This window comes from Larimichthys crocea, chromosome XIII (genome assembly GCF_000972845.2).
Source record: "Larimichthys crocea isolate SSNF chromosome XIII, L_crocea_2.0, whole genome shotgun sequence".
Taxonomy (NCBI): Eukaryota; Metazoa; Chordata; class Actinopteri; family Sciaenidae; genus Larimichthys; species Larimichthys crocea.
In genome coordinates this window covers 40,738,781-40,754,325 of record NC_040023.1, presented here as the reverse complement: position 1 = coordinate 40,754,325, position 15,545 = coordinate 40,738,781, and the positions used below count along the sequence as shown (strand labels likewise).

General features: G+C 42.2%; 2 protein-coding genes and 1 non-coding gene across 3 annotated transcripts; all 3 read left to right on the top strand.

The window, feature by feature from the left end:
- Window positions 1-775: 775 nt before the first annotated feature.
- On the top strand, window positions 776-4,226 carry nrm (nurim). The gene is made up of 4 exons (XM_010735349.3): window positions 776-1,018; window positions 2,277-2,470; window positions 2,610-2,786; window positions 3,283-4,226. The coding sequence occupies exons 1-4, from the start codon at window positions 868-870 to the stop codon at window positions 3,598-3,600; spliced, it is 840 nt and encodes a 279-aa protein (XP_010733651.2). The 5' UTR covers window positions 776-867; the 3' UTR covers window positions 3,601-4,226.
- Window positions 1,355-1,427, top strand: trnak-cuu (transfer RNA lysine (anticodon CUU)). Its single transcript has one exon. It is a non-coding gene; the product is annotated as a tRNA-Lys (tRNA).
- A 1,125-nt stretch (window positions 4,227-5,351) lies between the features above and the next one.
- On the top strand, window positions 5,352-14,862 carry ppp1r18 (protein phosphatase 1, regulatory subunit 18). Its single transcript, XM_027287235.1, has 2 exons — window positions 5,352-9,486; window positions 12,607-14,862. Exons 1-2 carry the CDS (start codon window positions 5,419-5,421, stop codon window positions 12,859-12,861), a joined length of 4,323 nt encoding a protein of 1,440 aa, XP_027143036.1. The 5' UTR covers window positions 5,352-5,418; the 3' UTR covers window positions 12,862-14,862.
- Window positions 14,863-15,545: the final 683 nt, after the last annotated feature.

The window sequence follows — 15,545 nt, the reverse complement described above, 5'->3', positions numbered from 1 at the left end:
CTTGGATATAGTTTACAAAACTCTGCTTGAGAGTGTTTTAACAAGAGGGCTTGAACAGTTTATGGTTACCCCAGAGGAACCTGCAGTGATATGTATACTGTCAAGACAAGAGAATGGATTAAGCTATTAGCATCCTGGTATACAGTTCTCATGCTGGGAGCTTAAAAAGTAAAAGTCCTTTATCCCAAGCACCATTTAGAAATTTAAATAAAACATCTGAGCCACAGATCTTGCTCCACATTACTTTATCTCATGTTTTAAATGGAATTTTATAGAGTATATATAATATATATATATATAATAATATATATATATGATATATATATATATAATATATATATATATCTATATTATATATATAATATATATATATATATATATATTATTGTTGTTTTGTTACCATATTGTTTTAATACACACTTTCTTCACTTCTTCATCTTGAAGTGTGGGCTGGGAGCTGGAGAGGTGCCAGTCCCCTCCTGCCGAGTGCCCTTGTGCAAGGCCCCGAACGGGTTAGGGGTTGGGGATTACGACAGTAGGCTACATCGTCCTCCTGTGTTTCTTTTATGATTGGACGTGTATATTCTAATCTGTTACATCCTAATCTAATCTGTTACATCCTGAGGATGTTTGAACCACCGTGTTCAAACATCCTCAGTATGGGTTACCACATTGCCCTGACTTGCAGTAGAAGTACAAGTGAAGTTTATTTCCTGACGGATCCCTCCGTGACATTTTTTGCACTTTGCCCCAGTGGTTACACCGCACGGCAGCGACACCGTGTGTCGATACTCGGTACCACCAGAAACGCCCCTCCCGGAAGAAACTCCGGTGGACGTTGCTAAATGAAGATAAACGCTGATTGAAATGGCGTCAGTCACGGTACGTGGCTGGGCTCTCTGCACCGCGTCTCTGCTTAACTTTGCGTTTGTTTTCATATCCGGTGCAGACTTGATTCGGTTTCTATCATTTCGTGCCATTTACCATAACATCACCGGGGAGACGGCACTGTGTCAAGGTAAGCTTCCGTACATTAATGCTAAATACTGCTGGCAGCCGTCCAGGAGAAGTTAGCTGGAGGAGTTATGAGTGAAAACTAGTTCATATAAAGTCGTTTCAATGGTTTGACTCTTTGCTCCTACTTAGTTATACTGTAACAACAACTGCACTGTTACCTGTGTTTTATAACATGAATAAATTATGGTTTATAGTCAGCAAAAATACACATAACTCAACTAGCATAATTGAGTTAGCTCCTGTATGTATCACAGACTGTGTACACACACTAACAAATCAACACATGAATAGTGGCAGGTCTGCTTGATATTGCAGCCATGCGCCACCAGGGGTCAGTGCCCGGCTAGCTCAGTCGGTAGAGCATGAGACTCTTAATCTCAGGGTCGTGGGTTCGAGCCCCACGTTGGGCGCATAACCTTTTCGCAGTGTGAAGTCAGTACATAACTAAAACTATATATTACTCCAAAAGATATGTAACTATTTTAACACTGCGTGAACGCTTCTATTTAGGTGCAAACACGTATTGTTTCACTACAGTGATACAGTACCTGGTACCAATGCCGCCAAATTTGGTTTCGGTTAGATCAAAGCGGCAGCCTCTCCGTTTGCGAGTTCGAGCCCCATGACTTCACCGAGTAGAGACACAACTACACCCCCCCCAAAAAAATACCAGCTGTTTAATCTAACTTTTATTACCATAAATTCAGCTCAGTGACGATAAGAAGAGCGTCTGTGTTGATGGTCCAGGGTTATGTGTATTGCTGTGGCCTGCTTAATGCTTGAGTGCCTGCAAACAGTACTTGTGTGTTCTTAATACCTCATGGATAACAATGTGTTATTAGGCCATGACTGGTTCAATTAAAAATATGCAAGAATAGCACACATTGAAATAAACCTTGTTCCATGCCGAAATCACACTCATTATCAGTTATCATTTAATAAAATCAAACCAGATCAGACTTTTAGTTTTAGTTTTTGATGAGATAAGGTTTTGTTACTAGGTAACGGTATGTGCAGAGTGTGTATATGTCTGTTCTGTGCAGCATGTTCACATATTTTCTCCTTTACATAGGCTGAATAAACTACAGCTTCACTCTACATCTCAGTTTCAATCGATTTTAACTTAGAGGCTGAAATAAAGGCCGATCAGTCAGTGCCAGCTTCTTTGTGAGGTTGTTTAAAAAATGCTAAATGATTTTCCAACAGCATCATTTATGATAATATTCAAACTCCAAATGTAACTTTTATCTACACTGTAGACTCCATACCATGGTCAGTGGCCCTACAGGACAGCTCTGTCCTCAGGTCTCTTGTGGTGGATCTGGGCTTGCTGGCTCTCTTTGTCACACAGCACAGTCTTCTCGCCTGGTCACCCATCAAACAGGCCCTCCAGTCGGTGCTGGGGGCCCTGAACAGGACGGTATACTGCTTCACCACTGCACTGGCACTCCAGGTACAGCAACAGAAAATGCTGCTTTTAAGGCCATAGTGAAGTTAACATTCAACATGTTTTGGGCTTCATCATACATGCTGTTTTCCATACATGCTGTTTCCATACATGCATGGTTAACCCCTGTCTTCCTGTGTTTAAGATCTTGATGCGTTACTGGCAGCCTGTGACAGACGCCCCCTGTCTGTGGTCAGTGCGTAATGCACCCTGGAGTATCTGGTTCCCTCTGCTCTGCTTCTCCCTGCACTTCCTCTGCTGGACGATCATCTGCAGCATCCTCTTGATCTTTGATTACCCAGAACTGATGGGTGTCAAGCAGGTAAGCACGTCCTCATTTATGGACTACGCTTAGCTTATCAGTATTACATTTGCAGTACTTTATGAAGTACTTAAAATATTTTGTGGGCCACCTTACTTTAATAATCAACAGGTTAAAAATGGCATTTTGCAACATTCAATACTTAGGAATCTGACTGATGTACAGTATAATCAGCAGCTCTTTTGTTGTCTCAGAACTAATGTTAGATACCTTGTAATATATGTACAATATACTTAAAAAAATAATAAATCCGGATTTTTTTTTTACATGGTGTTATTTTTGGGAGATGCTTCTTTAAATCAGGCAGGACAAGAGATAGATGATATCAGTCTGATTATAGCCTGCTGTGGCAAACAAAGGGTCTCTGGTCTGTTCAAGGACGACAGTGTGTCACTGTTTGTTTACACCGTTGTTCACAGAAGTCTTCTGTAATGTTCTGTAAATAGACTGACGTGTTATTGTGCTGCTGCTTAACCTAATTTACCTCTCTGTTCAGGTGTACTATGAGTGTCTCGGTTTAGGGGACCCCCTGTCTCACAAGTCCCCCTGTGCCCAGCGCTTCCTCTCCCACTTCCGTCACCCGGTTTGCCTGGAGCTGGGCGTCGTGCTGTGGCTCCTGCCGGCCTTGTCCCTGGACAGGCTCCTGTTGGCGGGGACTCTGTCGACCTACCTGGCACTGGCACACTCTCTGGACAAACAGGATTTAGCCTACCTCTGTGTCCACTTTAAAAGCAAAATGCAGCTCCTCGCCGAGCCACACCGGGACAGTGTCGACAGCAGCGACTGTGACCACAGCAACCACAAGGAGAAGTGAAGTGAAGGTCCTCTGACTGCTGTGATGTGAATCTGACTGCTTTCTTAATATTAACCAGAAATGTTGTAACTGACTTCTCAATGAGCCTGATTATCTGCTGTGCTGAATAAGAACACAACTTACTGACCATTTACTGCTAATGACCACATTTAGACTGCGCTCTTTTCAACCTGACACTGTATTTTTTTGTTTCCTTTAAACTGTGGTTTCAGAAAGGCAAAGTATTATTACAAAATGAGATTTTATTTCAACATTTGAAAACACAAACACCTCTTTTTACTAAGGAGGATGTAAGATTTTGCAACAAAACCCTCACATATATATATATATTTTTTATTTTTATAATATATTTTATAGACTGTTACATTCCATGTGATAACAACAGCTATACTGTATTTCATTGAACACTACTTTCAAATGTAACTGTCACACTGAGGTTTCAACACTGGCTAAAGCACAAAAGTGCAGCCTTGTATTGCAGCTACAATGAAAAACAAGCAAGATTATGAATGTATGTCCTTGGTTTTTTTTGTGTTGTGTTTGAGACTCATCAACAGTCATGTCAGACCTGTTATATTCCACTGGACTCTGAACACACTGAATAAAGAAAATCTGCATCTGTTTCCACTAAGAAGACTGAATTATTATTAATATTGTTAATATTATTACTATCATTATTATTACCATTTTCACATTTTGGATAATATTTTCTTCTATTCAATTGAATTGCTGAAATAAGGTCCCAGTCTCATTCCTCTGCTGGGTGGAGCACATATTATAGGAAGGATAGTTGCATGTTATGGCATGAAAAATGAATATAAATAATCCGGACTGGAAACAGTGAAGTCATTTTTAAAAACATGATGAGAGAGGTTGAACATGCCTCATCTACCTCAGGTAAACCTCTGCAGCTCAGTGCTCTTCTGACACCACGTTTCACAGCCGTACCCCCCCTCCACCTCCATCTCCTCTCCAATTAGCCTTGCAGGACGAAGGGATGAGACAGAGGGAGGGAGTGGGGGGTTGGTGCCCAGGCAGACGGCTCTGCTCTTTAAACGCCTTTTCTTAGGTCCGACAATATGGTGTGTGGCACTAAACTCTCCTGACAGAACTGAATGTAATTATCGGATTACAGTGCTGCAGCTCCGAAGCTGGAAATATTTACTACTATACCGACGACTGACGTGTTTTCATGCACTGATGCGCAGTCAGGTCGAGGGGTGATTTGGCTCGGACGTCCACAGTTTCATAAAGCCTTCGTTTTGACAGTACAGATTAATCGGCTCGTTATTAGCGAAGGAGATTTTCCGTCGAGGAGTGGAGCGCATTACGCACAGTCCGAGACGCACAAGTGGAGATGACAACTGCAAAGTCGAAGCCGGTATAGTAATATCCTTGCAAAAACTGGGTTTTTGGTGAGTTTAATTTAACAGTTTCATCACATATATTACACTAAAGCAAAAAGAGATTGTCTATTACATGTGGACTGGTTAATTTGATTAAGTTTATGGTATTTTATGTAAAAGAGGAAAGTTAAGTCAATGGACAAAACAACTAGAACTGATTGATTTGCATAGTTTATGTTATTAAACAGTGAACATGCCTTTGTTATTATTATTATTATTATTATTATGACTCTTGTGTAGTTTGGAGGAAAATCTTATATTATGACCCAAAAGTTCGATGCATGTCTCTATTTAACTTGGTTGTGACAGACAACTCATTTTACTTCATCTCCTCCTTATATGCAGATCATTCCCAGAGGATCTAAAGACAAAGGCCAACCATTTTGTCCAAAACCCGGCACCTTTTTTTGTTATGTCTGTCTCCTCTCTGCCAGAATGGAAGCAACTCCTGCTGGACAGAAAGAGGAGAGAGGAGGAGGAGCGAGAGAGGAGAGAGAAAGAGGAGGAGGAGAAGCTTGCCAGCATGCCCGCCTGGAAGCGAGGGATCATCCAGCGGAGGAAGGCGAAGCAGGACAGTTTGGGTGACAGAGAAAAGGAGAGAGATGTTTGCCTGCTGCAGGTGGATGCTAGATCTCCTTCTGGTGGCCTGAGTGACACGGACAGTGTTGTAACACTCAATTTCGAAAGTGAACTATCGCTAAGTCCAGAACCGGGACAATGGTTAGATGCAGACCTCAAACCAGTGAGTCAGGTGTCTGTAAAAACTATAGTTCCAGTCCATGAAAATCCATTTATCCGCACGCTGACATCATGGAGGAAGGGCAGAGATGCAGAAGGAGGGAACGATCCAGAAGTTAAGGAGAAGGAGAAAGACAAATCAAGTCCCAGGACTCAAGATGGGGAGTCAGGAAGAGGACAAGATCTAGAGCTGAAAATAGAGAGATTAAGAGATTTAAGTGAGGGACGGGGACGGGAAAAAGAGAAAAGCACGGACAGAAATCAACTAAGAGAACAAGAGAATAGCAGGGAGGGATTGGAAAAAGATAAAAGCCAATGGAAAGAGTCAGTTAAAGATGCAGTCAGGGAGCGGGAATTTATCAAAGTAAGAAAAGATGAGGAGGAAAAAGAAGCAGATCCACCATCTAGTTCGTTTTCTCCACTTGTTCCTTGTCTTCGGACCATCCGAGCCAACAATATCATCATCATCGAGCAGGACAGTAATGATGACAGAAGGGGTAGATGGAGTGAAACTGAGAGGGAGAGGCCTGAAGAGGACCACCAGGGAAAGAGAGAGATGAAGATGGACCTGAGGGAGATCCTGGCCGGAGGAGGGAGTGTCACTGAGATCCGAGCATCTGAGGTTTTGATCATAAAACCCTCACCAAGCCCTGAAGAGAGGAATCTAGGAGGAGGAGGAGGGAAAGACTCAAGTAGAGAGGATGGAGAGAGGAAGAGCAGCATGGATGGAAGGTTTGAGAGTTTGGGCAGGGAGCTCAGGATGGACATGTCCTGGCTGAGGGAAAAAGAGAAAGAGAGACCATGGGGCCAGGCGACAGTTATTAAAGAAGACAGGAAGAACAGCTTGGATGGTAATGTGGCTGTTGACAGAGGAGGGAGGGTCAGCCAACTGCTGAGTAAATTCGGAGAGCACCCTAAGCCTCCATCTCGATCCAAAAGCTCTGATAATTTCCACCGGCCTGGAAGGAGAAAATATTCAGGAGATGAAGATGATCAACAATCTGAGGCAGACAGAAGAAATACTCCATTGAAAGGTGTGCCGAAACGCTCATTTAGCTTCTCTGATCGTGTCATTGGTGCTAAGGAGAATGGTTTAGATGGCGATAGATATCAAGAGAGAAAAAGGATGCATTCAGAGAAAAGTGTAGTGCCATGGGTTGACATAGCAGACTTGGGAAAGGAAACAGTTGCAGGGTCCAAACTGGGGTGTGCACGACTTTTAGATAAAGACAGGTTTGGAAAGCATAGAGAGAAACACTTAAAAAATGAGGATGAAAAGGAGGCACCTATGCAGAGAAGAAATGAAGCAGACATCTCCATCCAACACAGGAGTGAAGTTAAGAAAGTCAATGCTGTTGACGCAAGGGCTGCAGAAAAGGCAGGTGACGCAGATGGAGACGAGGGATTCACAGTAGCATCTGTCAAAAACACAGAGGGAATCTCGTTTGCTAGAAGAGTACCCATCAGGCACGATGGGAAAGCAAGAGCTGAGAGGGAAGTGAAGCGACTGACAGGAGAGAAACGTTCAGAGAGGGTGCTGAGTGCAGAAAAACATTCAGAAGTGGGGGGACAGGTTGAGGTGCAAGTTTACGACAAAAAGGTGTCTGATTTTCAGAGAGAAGAGGGATTCCAAAGCACAATGACACCCGAAGCTACCCAGAAGAGTTATATCATTGCTGCATCAGCAGAGCCTGCTTGTCTATGTCACGCTGCTGAGAGTCAGTACAGACATGAATCAGCTTTCACAGAGTGCTCCAGTCTACACTGTCCTGTCACGGACAGGGCTCGAGACCCCCATGGAGGGCCAGAGTGGAGTGGTACGGGACCACAAGGACTTTACGTAGCACACTCTGTTTTGTCCCAACACACAGAGGATTTTATAAGTAAAATCGAAAAAATAGGAGACACAACTGTTTATAGCAAAGATAAAGTTGAGAGGGCTTACAAGGTCACCTATGAAGTGAGCAAGGAGAGCAAACAGGATATGAACATGTACAGTGATGCTGGATCAGAGAACCTTGTTTATGATGATATAACCCCAAGATCTCCAAAAAGGATTGCATCCATGGGGATCCATCCAAGTCCCCTTGAGATTCAAATCCCCAGAACTGTGTTTTATGTTGCAGAAGAAATGGTGGAGAGAAAAAAGGCCGTAGGTCAGAGTGACGAGTGGCAAGACTGGGAAGGAGGTAAAGGGGTTGAGAGAAGGGATAGTTGGAGGATTGGAAAACCCCTGAGCCGCATTGAGTCCCTGCGAGAGAAAATCAGACAAAGAGAGTTGGAGAGGCTGAAACAAAGAGACGCACAAGATGGAGGTGGGAGTGACAGCGCAGAGACAAATGTCACTCAGACAGCCGAGGACAGGCGCAATGAGAGGGGAACTGAAATGCAGAAAGAGTGGGAAGCTGCTGCCTATATGCGGAAGAGGCTGGTCGAAGCAGAGAGGGGACAGGAAGACGCAGAAGTACAGACATCCATGACTGCGTTTGACGTCACACAGGAAGTCAGCGTGTTGAAAACCTGCCCTCAGCTTCCTGTTTCTGTCCCACACTCGCAAGCTGTCAGAGAGGAAGTATCAAGCGAGTATGCCACTGATGCCTCTGAAGTTATCTCTGATAGCTCACAGATATCTGAGGATGAAGACGACCCTGTGAAACATGTGGAGGAACAGCTGAGGCGTCACAGGGGCCAACACGAAAACAGAGAAGAAAGGGAGGAGGAGGAGGAAGAGGAGGAGGAAAAGGAACTCTCAGAGGAGGAGCAAGAGGAATATACATCGTCTAACGAATCTGTACAGTCTCTTTCCCCTTTGCCACCTCATCCCAACTCCCCTGCAGCTATGAGTCGGATCTACAACTTGGAAACAGTTGGCTCAAGGTCGGGCTTGTGTATGAGGGAGAGGACTGTAGACATCCCGTCAGTGCACCTTGTTAAAGTGAAGCCCATCATCAAATCATCAAATGCACAGCAGGCCGACACCAAAGGATTCTCAGGTGAAGACATTTGTGGGGTGCAGAAAATACAACGACAAATAGAGCAATTTCAGCTAAAAGAGCAGGAAGAGCTGAATTCACGTACATCACCAAGCTCTTCTCTTAAGGACAGAGAAGCAAAGGGGCAACAAAGCCCTAGAGGACTGTTAAAGGTTAAAGATGATGCCAAGACCCAGGAGAAAGATCAAGAAACGCCAAACCTCAAAGTTTCCCCTCAGGGTATTTGTTCTCCAACATCTCAGCTCAAACCATCTAACCAAACTATCACCATCACCTCCTCACTTCTCAGGACCCAATCGCCGGACAATACTCTGAAAGCCTCAGACTGTGCCCCAACTCCGGCCTCTTCTCCAAGCTCCTTGTCCCCTGCACAGTCTCCAAGCGTCTCTCCATCTCCCACCCCATCGCCCACACTCTTCTCCATCAGGAGTGCCTCTGGAGGTAAAGTCAAGAGAGGTGCCACCATTACAATAACTCCAAAAAAGCCTGCCGGAGGGAGTGGAGGAGGAGGAGGAGGAGGAGGTGGTGGTGGTGGTGGTGGTGGTGGAGGAGGAGGAGTAGTGACAGGGTCCAACACAGCAGCAGTGCAGACACCAGCAAAGACCTCATCGTTGCAGGCCCAGACGACTTCTGCTGTGGCCGAGCCAGTGAAGAAGAAGTACCCCACAGTGGAGGAGATCGAGGTGATTGGTGGATATCAGAATCTGGAGAAGTCCTGTCTGATCAAGAACAGAGGAACCCCGAAAAGGGTAAGTGGAAACCTTTTACTCAACAGTTACTGGCATCTTAACCTTACAAACAATGGCACTAAAACATAGTTGTTAGAATTATCTGCATCCTAGTAACATGTTTTGCTGCAAAAATGGTAAATTGTACTTTTGATTTAAAAATTGTCAAAATGTTGATCAAACTAAGTCACATTTCAAAGGGATGGTTGCTCCCCTAAAATTGATGAAGGTGGTCCAGAGGTTATCATCACCTTGTGTCACCTCCCCAAAGGTACCTCGCTGTCAAGCAGAATCCCCTTTCACTGTGAGAACATCCCTTTTGATTGAGAAGTGCAATCACGGGCTGACCTAAGCCGGGTAAAGCCTTATCAAGCACGCCATCTTGATTCTTAGCCATAAAATCCTGGAGTGATCCTGCTTTGACATTTGCTTTTACAGTTTAACTGTGTGCAGACTTTTGACTCTTACCCTGTGAGGATGATCTCACCATGCATATTTTAGCCAAATGTGTGGGCACTGGGCAAAATGACACATTTCTGGATGTTTGTAGTTCATTGTTGATGCACGAAAAGAACCGTGAAAACAAGGGGCATTTTGCTTTGTTAATCTGTGCAACACAAAAGAAAAGGGTTTGATATGTTCCTCATTTGTTTGCTGAAGCTTTTGCAGAAAGAAACAGTTGCAGGCTCCAGAGACAGAAAAGTTGAGTAGGAAACCACAATGACAAGCAGCCAGCTTCTTCCTCACTTTTTTTTTTGTCTGTCTGTCTACCTAACATCACATGTTCATCCGTGTGAATGCATGTGAGACCGCACTGCTGTTTATAGTAACTCAGTCAAAGCAGTTTTGATTGAATCTCACTTGAGTTCCTATTCAGACTTTCTGTTTCTTATTTTTTGAACTTTTCCACAATCCAGACCAAATTTGAGAAAGACGAGCTCTTATGTAATAAAGGAGAAGACTGGATGACGAAGTAGAAATTTCGTCGGTCCTTTATGACGCCATCCTGTGGTGTTGAATCTGACTGATCTGTGTTTCACTGCACCTGACTGACTATTCAGAGAATCCTGTTGATTTTTAGTGAGTTTCCAAGCAATAGTTGGTAAACTGCTGGTAATTTCCCTTCAGTCTACAGCTGAGTGTGTTGCAGACTGCTTCCTTGTTCCCTTACACCAATTCTGCCATTTCTTGTTGAGTCAGCTCACCCTTCCTCTCAGACAAATCTCTCTTTGTATCTTCTTGGCTGTTTCCTAGCGGGGGTTTGGTTTGTTAGACTAGAGTCTTGGCAAACAGTTTTTGACCACGCTGACCCTCCACTGCATGGCTGAGCGTTACTGACAGCACACCGCCAACTCTTAGTTGGACGTGGGTGAAATGGAAAGAGAAAGAAGACACAGTGTTACAGAAAGATGTGAGAACAACTCAGTGGTGGTCCAATGTGTTTGACAGTCACACTGAGAGGATTAAAAAACGATTATAGGCTTGTTATTTAGTCAGAAACTCCCTGTCACACTGCATGTTTTTGCTCACTTCCTCTTTCAAACTTCTTCACTTCCTTCAAACGAGACACACACATCGACACAAAGCAGTGGCACTGTATCCATTTTTACATTGTCAGATAATAAACTGTTTTACTACTGGGCCATCTGTAAGGTCTGGATTATAGTAAACCATGCCAGAGTGAAAGAGAAACTAGTGTTTGATGCTGTTCTCTGAATTTCTCCAGCTCTCAAACAGCCTGTGACTGTAAGGTCTAATTAAATGAACAATCACTGATGTAAAACCACAGTCCTCTTTAGCTGCAGGAGGTGACCACTTCACGACGCTGATTCTCTGACCACCTGTTGCCCTCTCGTTGACGCCCTTTGAGAGTGTTTGACGTCAGGCCTCCATCCCTCCCCCCATCTTAACCACGGCATCATGTCACAGCGGGGGGGTGGGCTGCTCGCTCCTCGTTTTCCTCTTCTTATGTATGCTTGGACTGTCAAATTCACTTTGCACTGGCTCAATTAAAGCAATAAGTAATAAGTCCATGCTCACTTTCATAGGATTTAATTTAATAATCTTCTTGAACTATAAAAGCATAAATTGGGGGGCAGTCTGAGATGTCAAAATGTAAAACTCTTTCTGAACACAGACAGAAACTTCAACTTCAGCATTAATGAACAACCAGTAGTGACCTTCTAAAAACGTGCTGTCAAATATTAATAGAAATAGGAAATTCTGAAAATGAAAACTTCCCTCCTCTGTTATTCTCCTACTCTTTCAGTTTCTGTCTCTCTCCTGGTGCCTCTGCTGTGTTAGCCTGGGTTAATCGGGTTCAGGGAGGGAGGATTAGCCTCCTGTGCCTTAGCATGATTTGCCCAGTCTCTCTAATGCAGAGCTATTATCTGCGCTCCTCTGTAGACAGCCTCTGTTACGGTAAAGCAGCAGTAATTCGTGTCGTGCGTGCAACATGGTGTCTACATTTCAGGCTCCATCCAGATCATGTCTGCACCTGTGGGTGTGTTTACTCCATGTTAAGGTCTTAGAGCTGAGCTGCTGTTATTATAAGACACACCGTGGATGTGCTGCATTGGTCTGTTTCCTGTTTGCGCCAATCTGACCTTTGCGTAAACATACTCCACGCAAATATCCGTCAGTCCAGGCGAAGACGAACTGAACACTACAGAGCCTCATCTTCCTTTCCCACACTTGTTGTAAACTAACTGCTTCCTGCTGTATATGTTTATCAGTGTGATGACAGTCCTTTCACGTATAATCAATAAGTTGTTGCATGGAGTGTTCAGTCAGTAAGTACTCAACACAGGGAGTATTTCTGCTGGGTTAAGCCTCACACTGTCAGTTAACATTACAGTGACAAACACCTCCTCAGGGCCTCAAAGCATGTTTACATTTGACTATGGAAGCACATGTCATAAATATATACTGCACTCTGCCCTCACCTGGCCAAAGAATTTACATTTTAATTTGTTTTGCTATTTGCATCAAGTGTTTTATTTTAATTTCTCCAAAAACTGTTTGACACCGACAGCCAGATATTAAATATTGCATGCAGATCAACGTTTTGTTGGAAAGACCTCGAATAATAAAATGTGTTTTATACTGGAGTAAAATAATCCTCTCTACTTATGTTTACAGGGAAAGGTGTGTTTCGACGAGGACCAACTGGAGCAGGTGTGTGAGTACCCATCAGAGACCACCATGCTGGCTTATACCCCCTCCCCTCATGACCTGTGGAAGCTGCAGGGAGAGGAGGCGAAGGCGGAGGAGGCTGTAACGGAGGGAGGAACAATCCAGATTCAGCCCAAAAGCACAAAGAATGTGGGGATTGGGATGGGGCGGGGTCTAAGAGTGGGTCAGTGTCACCCCCTCCTCAAAAAACACAATGTGTAGGGAGTGAGATTATGGATTCAGATTGTTTCGCCATTCATGATGTCTTACAGACTCTCCAAAAGTTTGGACTTTACTCAGGCGAAGATGGCAAATGTCTGTTTCTTGTTTGTTTATTTTCACTGTGTTGTCACCGTGGAAGAAGGCTAGGGTGCCTGAACTTTCCTTAAATGATATGTCAGGCAATATTTTACTGTATTTATTTCTTATTGTCAACAAATACCAGGAAAAGAAAAAGTCAAAGCCTGATTTAGCTCACGTCTCTGAGCCATGGAGCTCCACTGTTGCGCACTGAGCACTGGTGATGCTGTAGGTTATTGTAAATAAATGTACTATCTACTCCTGTCTGAGAGCTAATAACTACAGTGCCCAGGTATTGTGAAGTTTTTAAAAATCAAACAACATATCTTTGACCCATTCTGGTGTTCAGAAGTAATCTTTTTGAACCTTTGACTTCATAGCTGTCAGCAAACCAACAATCCCAACGACAGTATATCCTCTTTTGTGGAGCAGTTTGTACTCTGACAGAAGAGGTTAAATAAGTTTATGGTGCAACACAGCTAATGAGCTACACTAGCTTCCTCCATTTTACTTTAACTTCACCTCCTCTAGAAAACTAACTGATTATGGCGGTTCCATTTGACTCATCCTGTGACGTTTGTCTTTTCATAGGAGCTGTTGACAATAAGAAAAATCTTGACTAACGCCAGCCTTATACTTTCAATGAACAAACTGACAGTTTCAGCAAGCGTATTGAAGAAATACAAACTGAACATCTTGGCTTAAAGTGGTTTTGAAATCCAGCAATGGAAAAGGTCAATTTGGCTAAATTGATGGGTAGGTAGGTTGCATTTATGGCCCTCATAAAGCCATAAATGTTATTGTTGGTGAGTGGGGAGTAGACAGGCACAAAGATAATAATAATAATAAAAAATACAAGAGAATAAAAATCTTAGATTGACCTTATTCAGCTTTGCTTATCTTTCAGATGAGTCCTGGCCTCAGTAGAAGCCAGTCACCTCGCCAAAATTGCTCATGTGATGAGATCACCAACATTTTGTTAACATGATATGACATGATTTTTATTACGCTTTGTTTCATTTGAATTGAATGTTGGAGTGAGTGTTGGTAATCCTTGTGTTGTTTTGTTTTATTTAGTATCAGAATGAATGAGTGTTGTGTGAGAAATGTACAGTTTGGTTTATAAATGCAGTTAAAAAAAAGGAACATAAATGTGTTTACACAGCATATTATCGCCTAGTTTTGTTTTCAGGGAAACTGAGGGACAAATTTGAATGTATAAGTACGGTACATATTATAAAAGACCCTTAGATGTGCACTGAAGGATCACTTGTCTATGCAATATAATGAAAGCAATAAGATTTAATGCGTTAGTGAATGTTGTTTGTGAATTCTAAATTGAAGTCAGCACTGCCTCAGCACAGAAGAGTGATGTTTTTATCATCTGGTTTCATGTGCCTGCTGGATTTGCCCATACAGATGATATGAAGATCAGTTTATTTCGATATTTTTTTGGAAAACCTCCTCTCAGCGGGTGTCGTGTTGAACGTTGCAGGAACGGGGGTGGTGCAATGTGTGCAGCAGGACACTTTAAAAAAAAAAAAAGGTCAGTGTCTTTTGTGGGGTTTAATCGAGCCTTACTGTTAAAATGACAACTGGTAACAGTTCAGTTAATGTGTATGGATATAAATAAAGGTGTTATTTTGTTATTTTTGTCAGTGGGGAGAGAGCTGTGTGAGTGAAAGTGACAAGTTGAGAAAATAAAAAATGTATTAACAGATTAATTTCATTATATTACAGCCGCTTTCTGACTCTTGGGTGTATTACATTTATAATACAGCAAATACGGAGTATTTCATGTTTGTAAATTAATATTTTAATTGGTGAAATAAGATGTAAATTCTGTGCAAATATGTTTTTTTCTATGATGGTTGAAGAAGCTGGCTTCAAGAAAAAAAAAAGAATAAATATCTCTGAAAACAATTTTGTCTCTTCTTTGATTGTTGTAAGTAAAGTTAGTATGTATGTATTCCTCATGATTTATTTATATGAAATATACTGAGATGAAAAGTTGGAAACAGCATCTGACAAAAATGCTGTTAGTAGCTTATATCACATGATCATCCTCAGCAGATGGATGTTCCCAACAAATACAAATATTGTTACATTTAAATTTATTTCTTAGAATGAACAGATTACACCTCAGATACCTCTTTATTATTATTAATTATATATTATATTATTTGGCATTAAATCTGGAAAAAAATGTGTTTATAAAACTAAAGTTGAGGGGGGAAACCTCAATACCTTACTTGTGTTTTGATGAAAATCTGAAACAATTTTGATATGTTTTCTGTTTTTTTCTATGTTTTCTATGTCCCAAATAAAGAATGTTATTAATTTTTATTTAATATCAGTAATTAGTTATTATGTTCTTTTGTACGTGTTAACACTGTGAGATAGTTGTTTTCTTAACATTCGGTCAGAGAGAATAGATAAATATGTTTTTTAAGCTCTTTATCGACACTTTTCCATTGTTCCTAATGAATAAACTAATGACTTATTTGTGTTTTATTCATGTTTTATTTTTAGTGGATATAATAACAGATTACTTCAACTGTAGCCCAATGACAATGAGAACCCCCAAACCTCTGGACCCCAAGCTA

What these genes read in the sequence shown, in the direction of transcription:
- nrm (XM_010735349.3), top strand. Translation starts at nt 868, where the DNA reads ATGGCGTCAGTCACGGTACGTGGCTGGGCTCTCTGCACCGCGTCTCTG. An exon ending in GGAGACGGCACTGTGTCAAG is followed by an intron (nt 1,019 to 2,276) that starts GTAAGCTTCCGT and finishes TCTACACTGTAG; the next exon opens with ACTCCATACCATGGTCAGTG. An exon ending in AACTGATGGGTGTCAAGCAG is followed by an intron (nt 2,787 to 3,282) that starts GTAAGCACGTCC and finishes CTCTCTGTTCAG; the next exon opens with GTGTACTATGAGTGTCTCGG.
- ppp1r18 (XM_027287235.1), top strand. Translation starts at nt 5,419, where the DNA reads ATGTCTGTCTCCTCTCTGCCAGAATGGAAGCAACTCCTGCTGGACAGA. An exon ending in ACAGAGGAACCCCGAAAAGG is followed by an intron (nt 9,487 to 12,606) that starts GTAAGTGGAAAC and finishes TTATGTTTACAG; the next exon opens with GGAAAGGTGTGTTTCGACGA.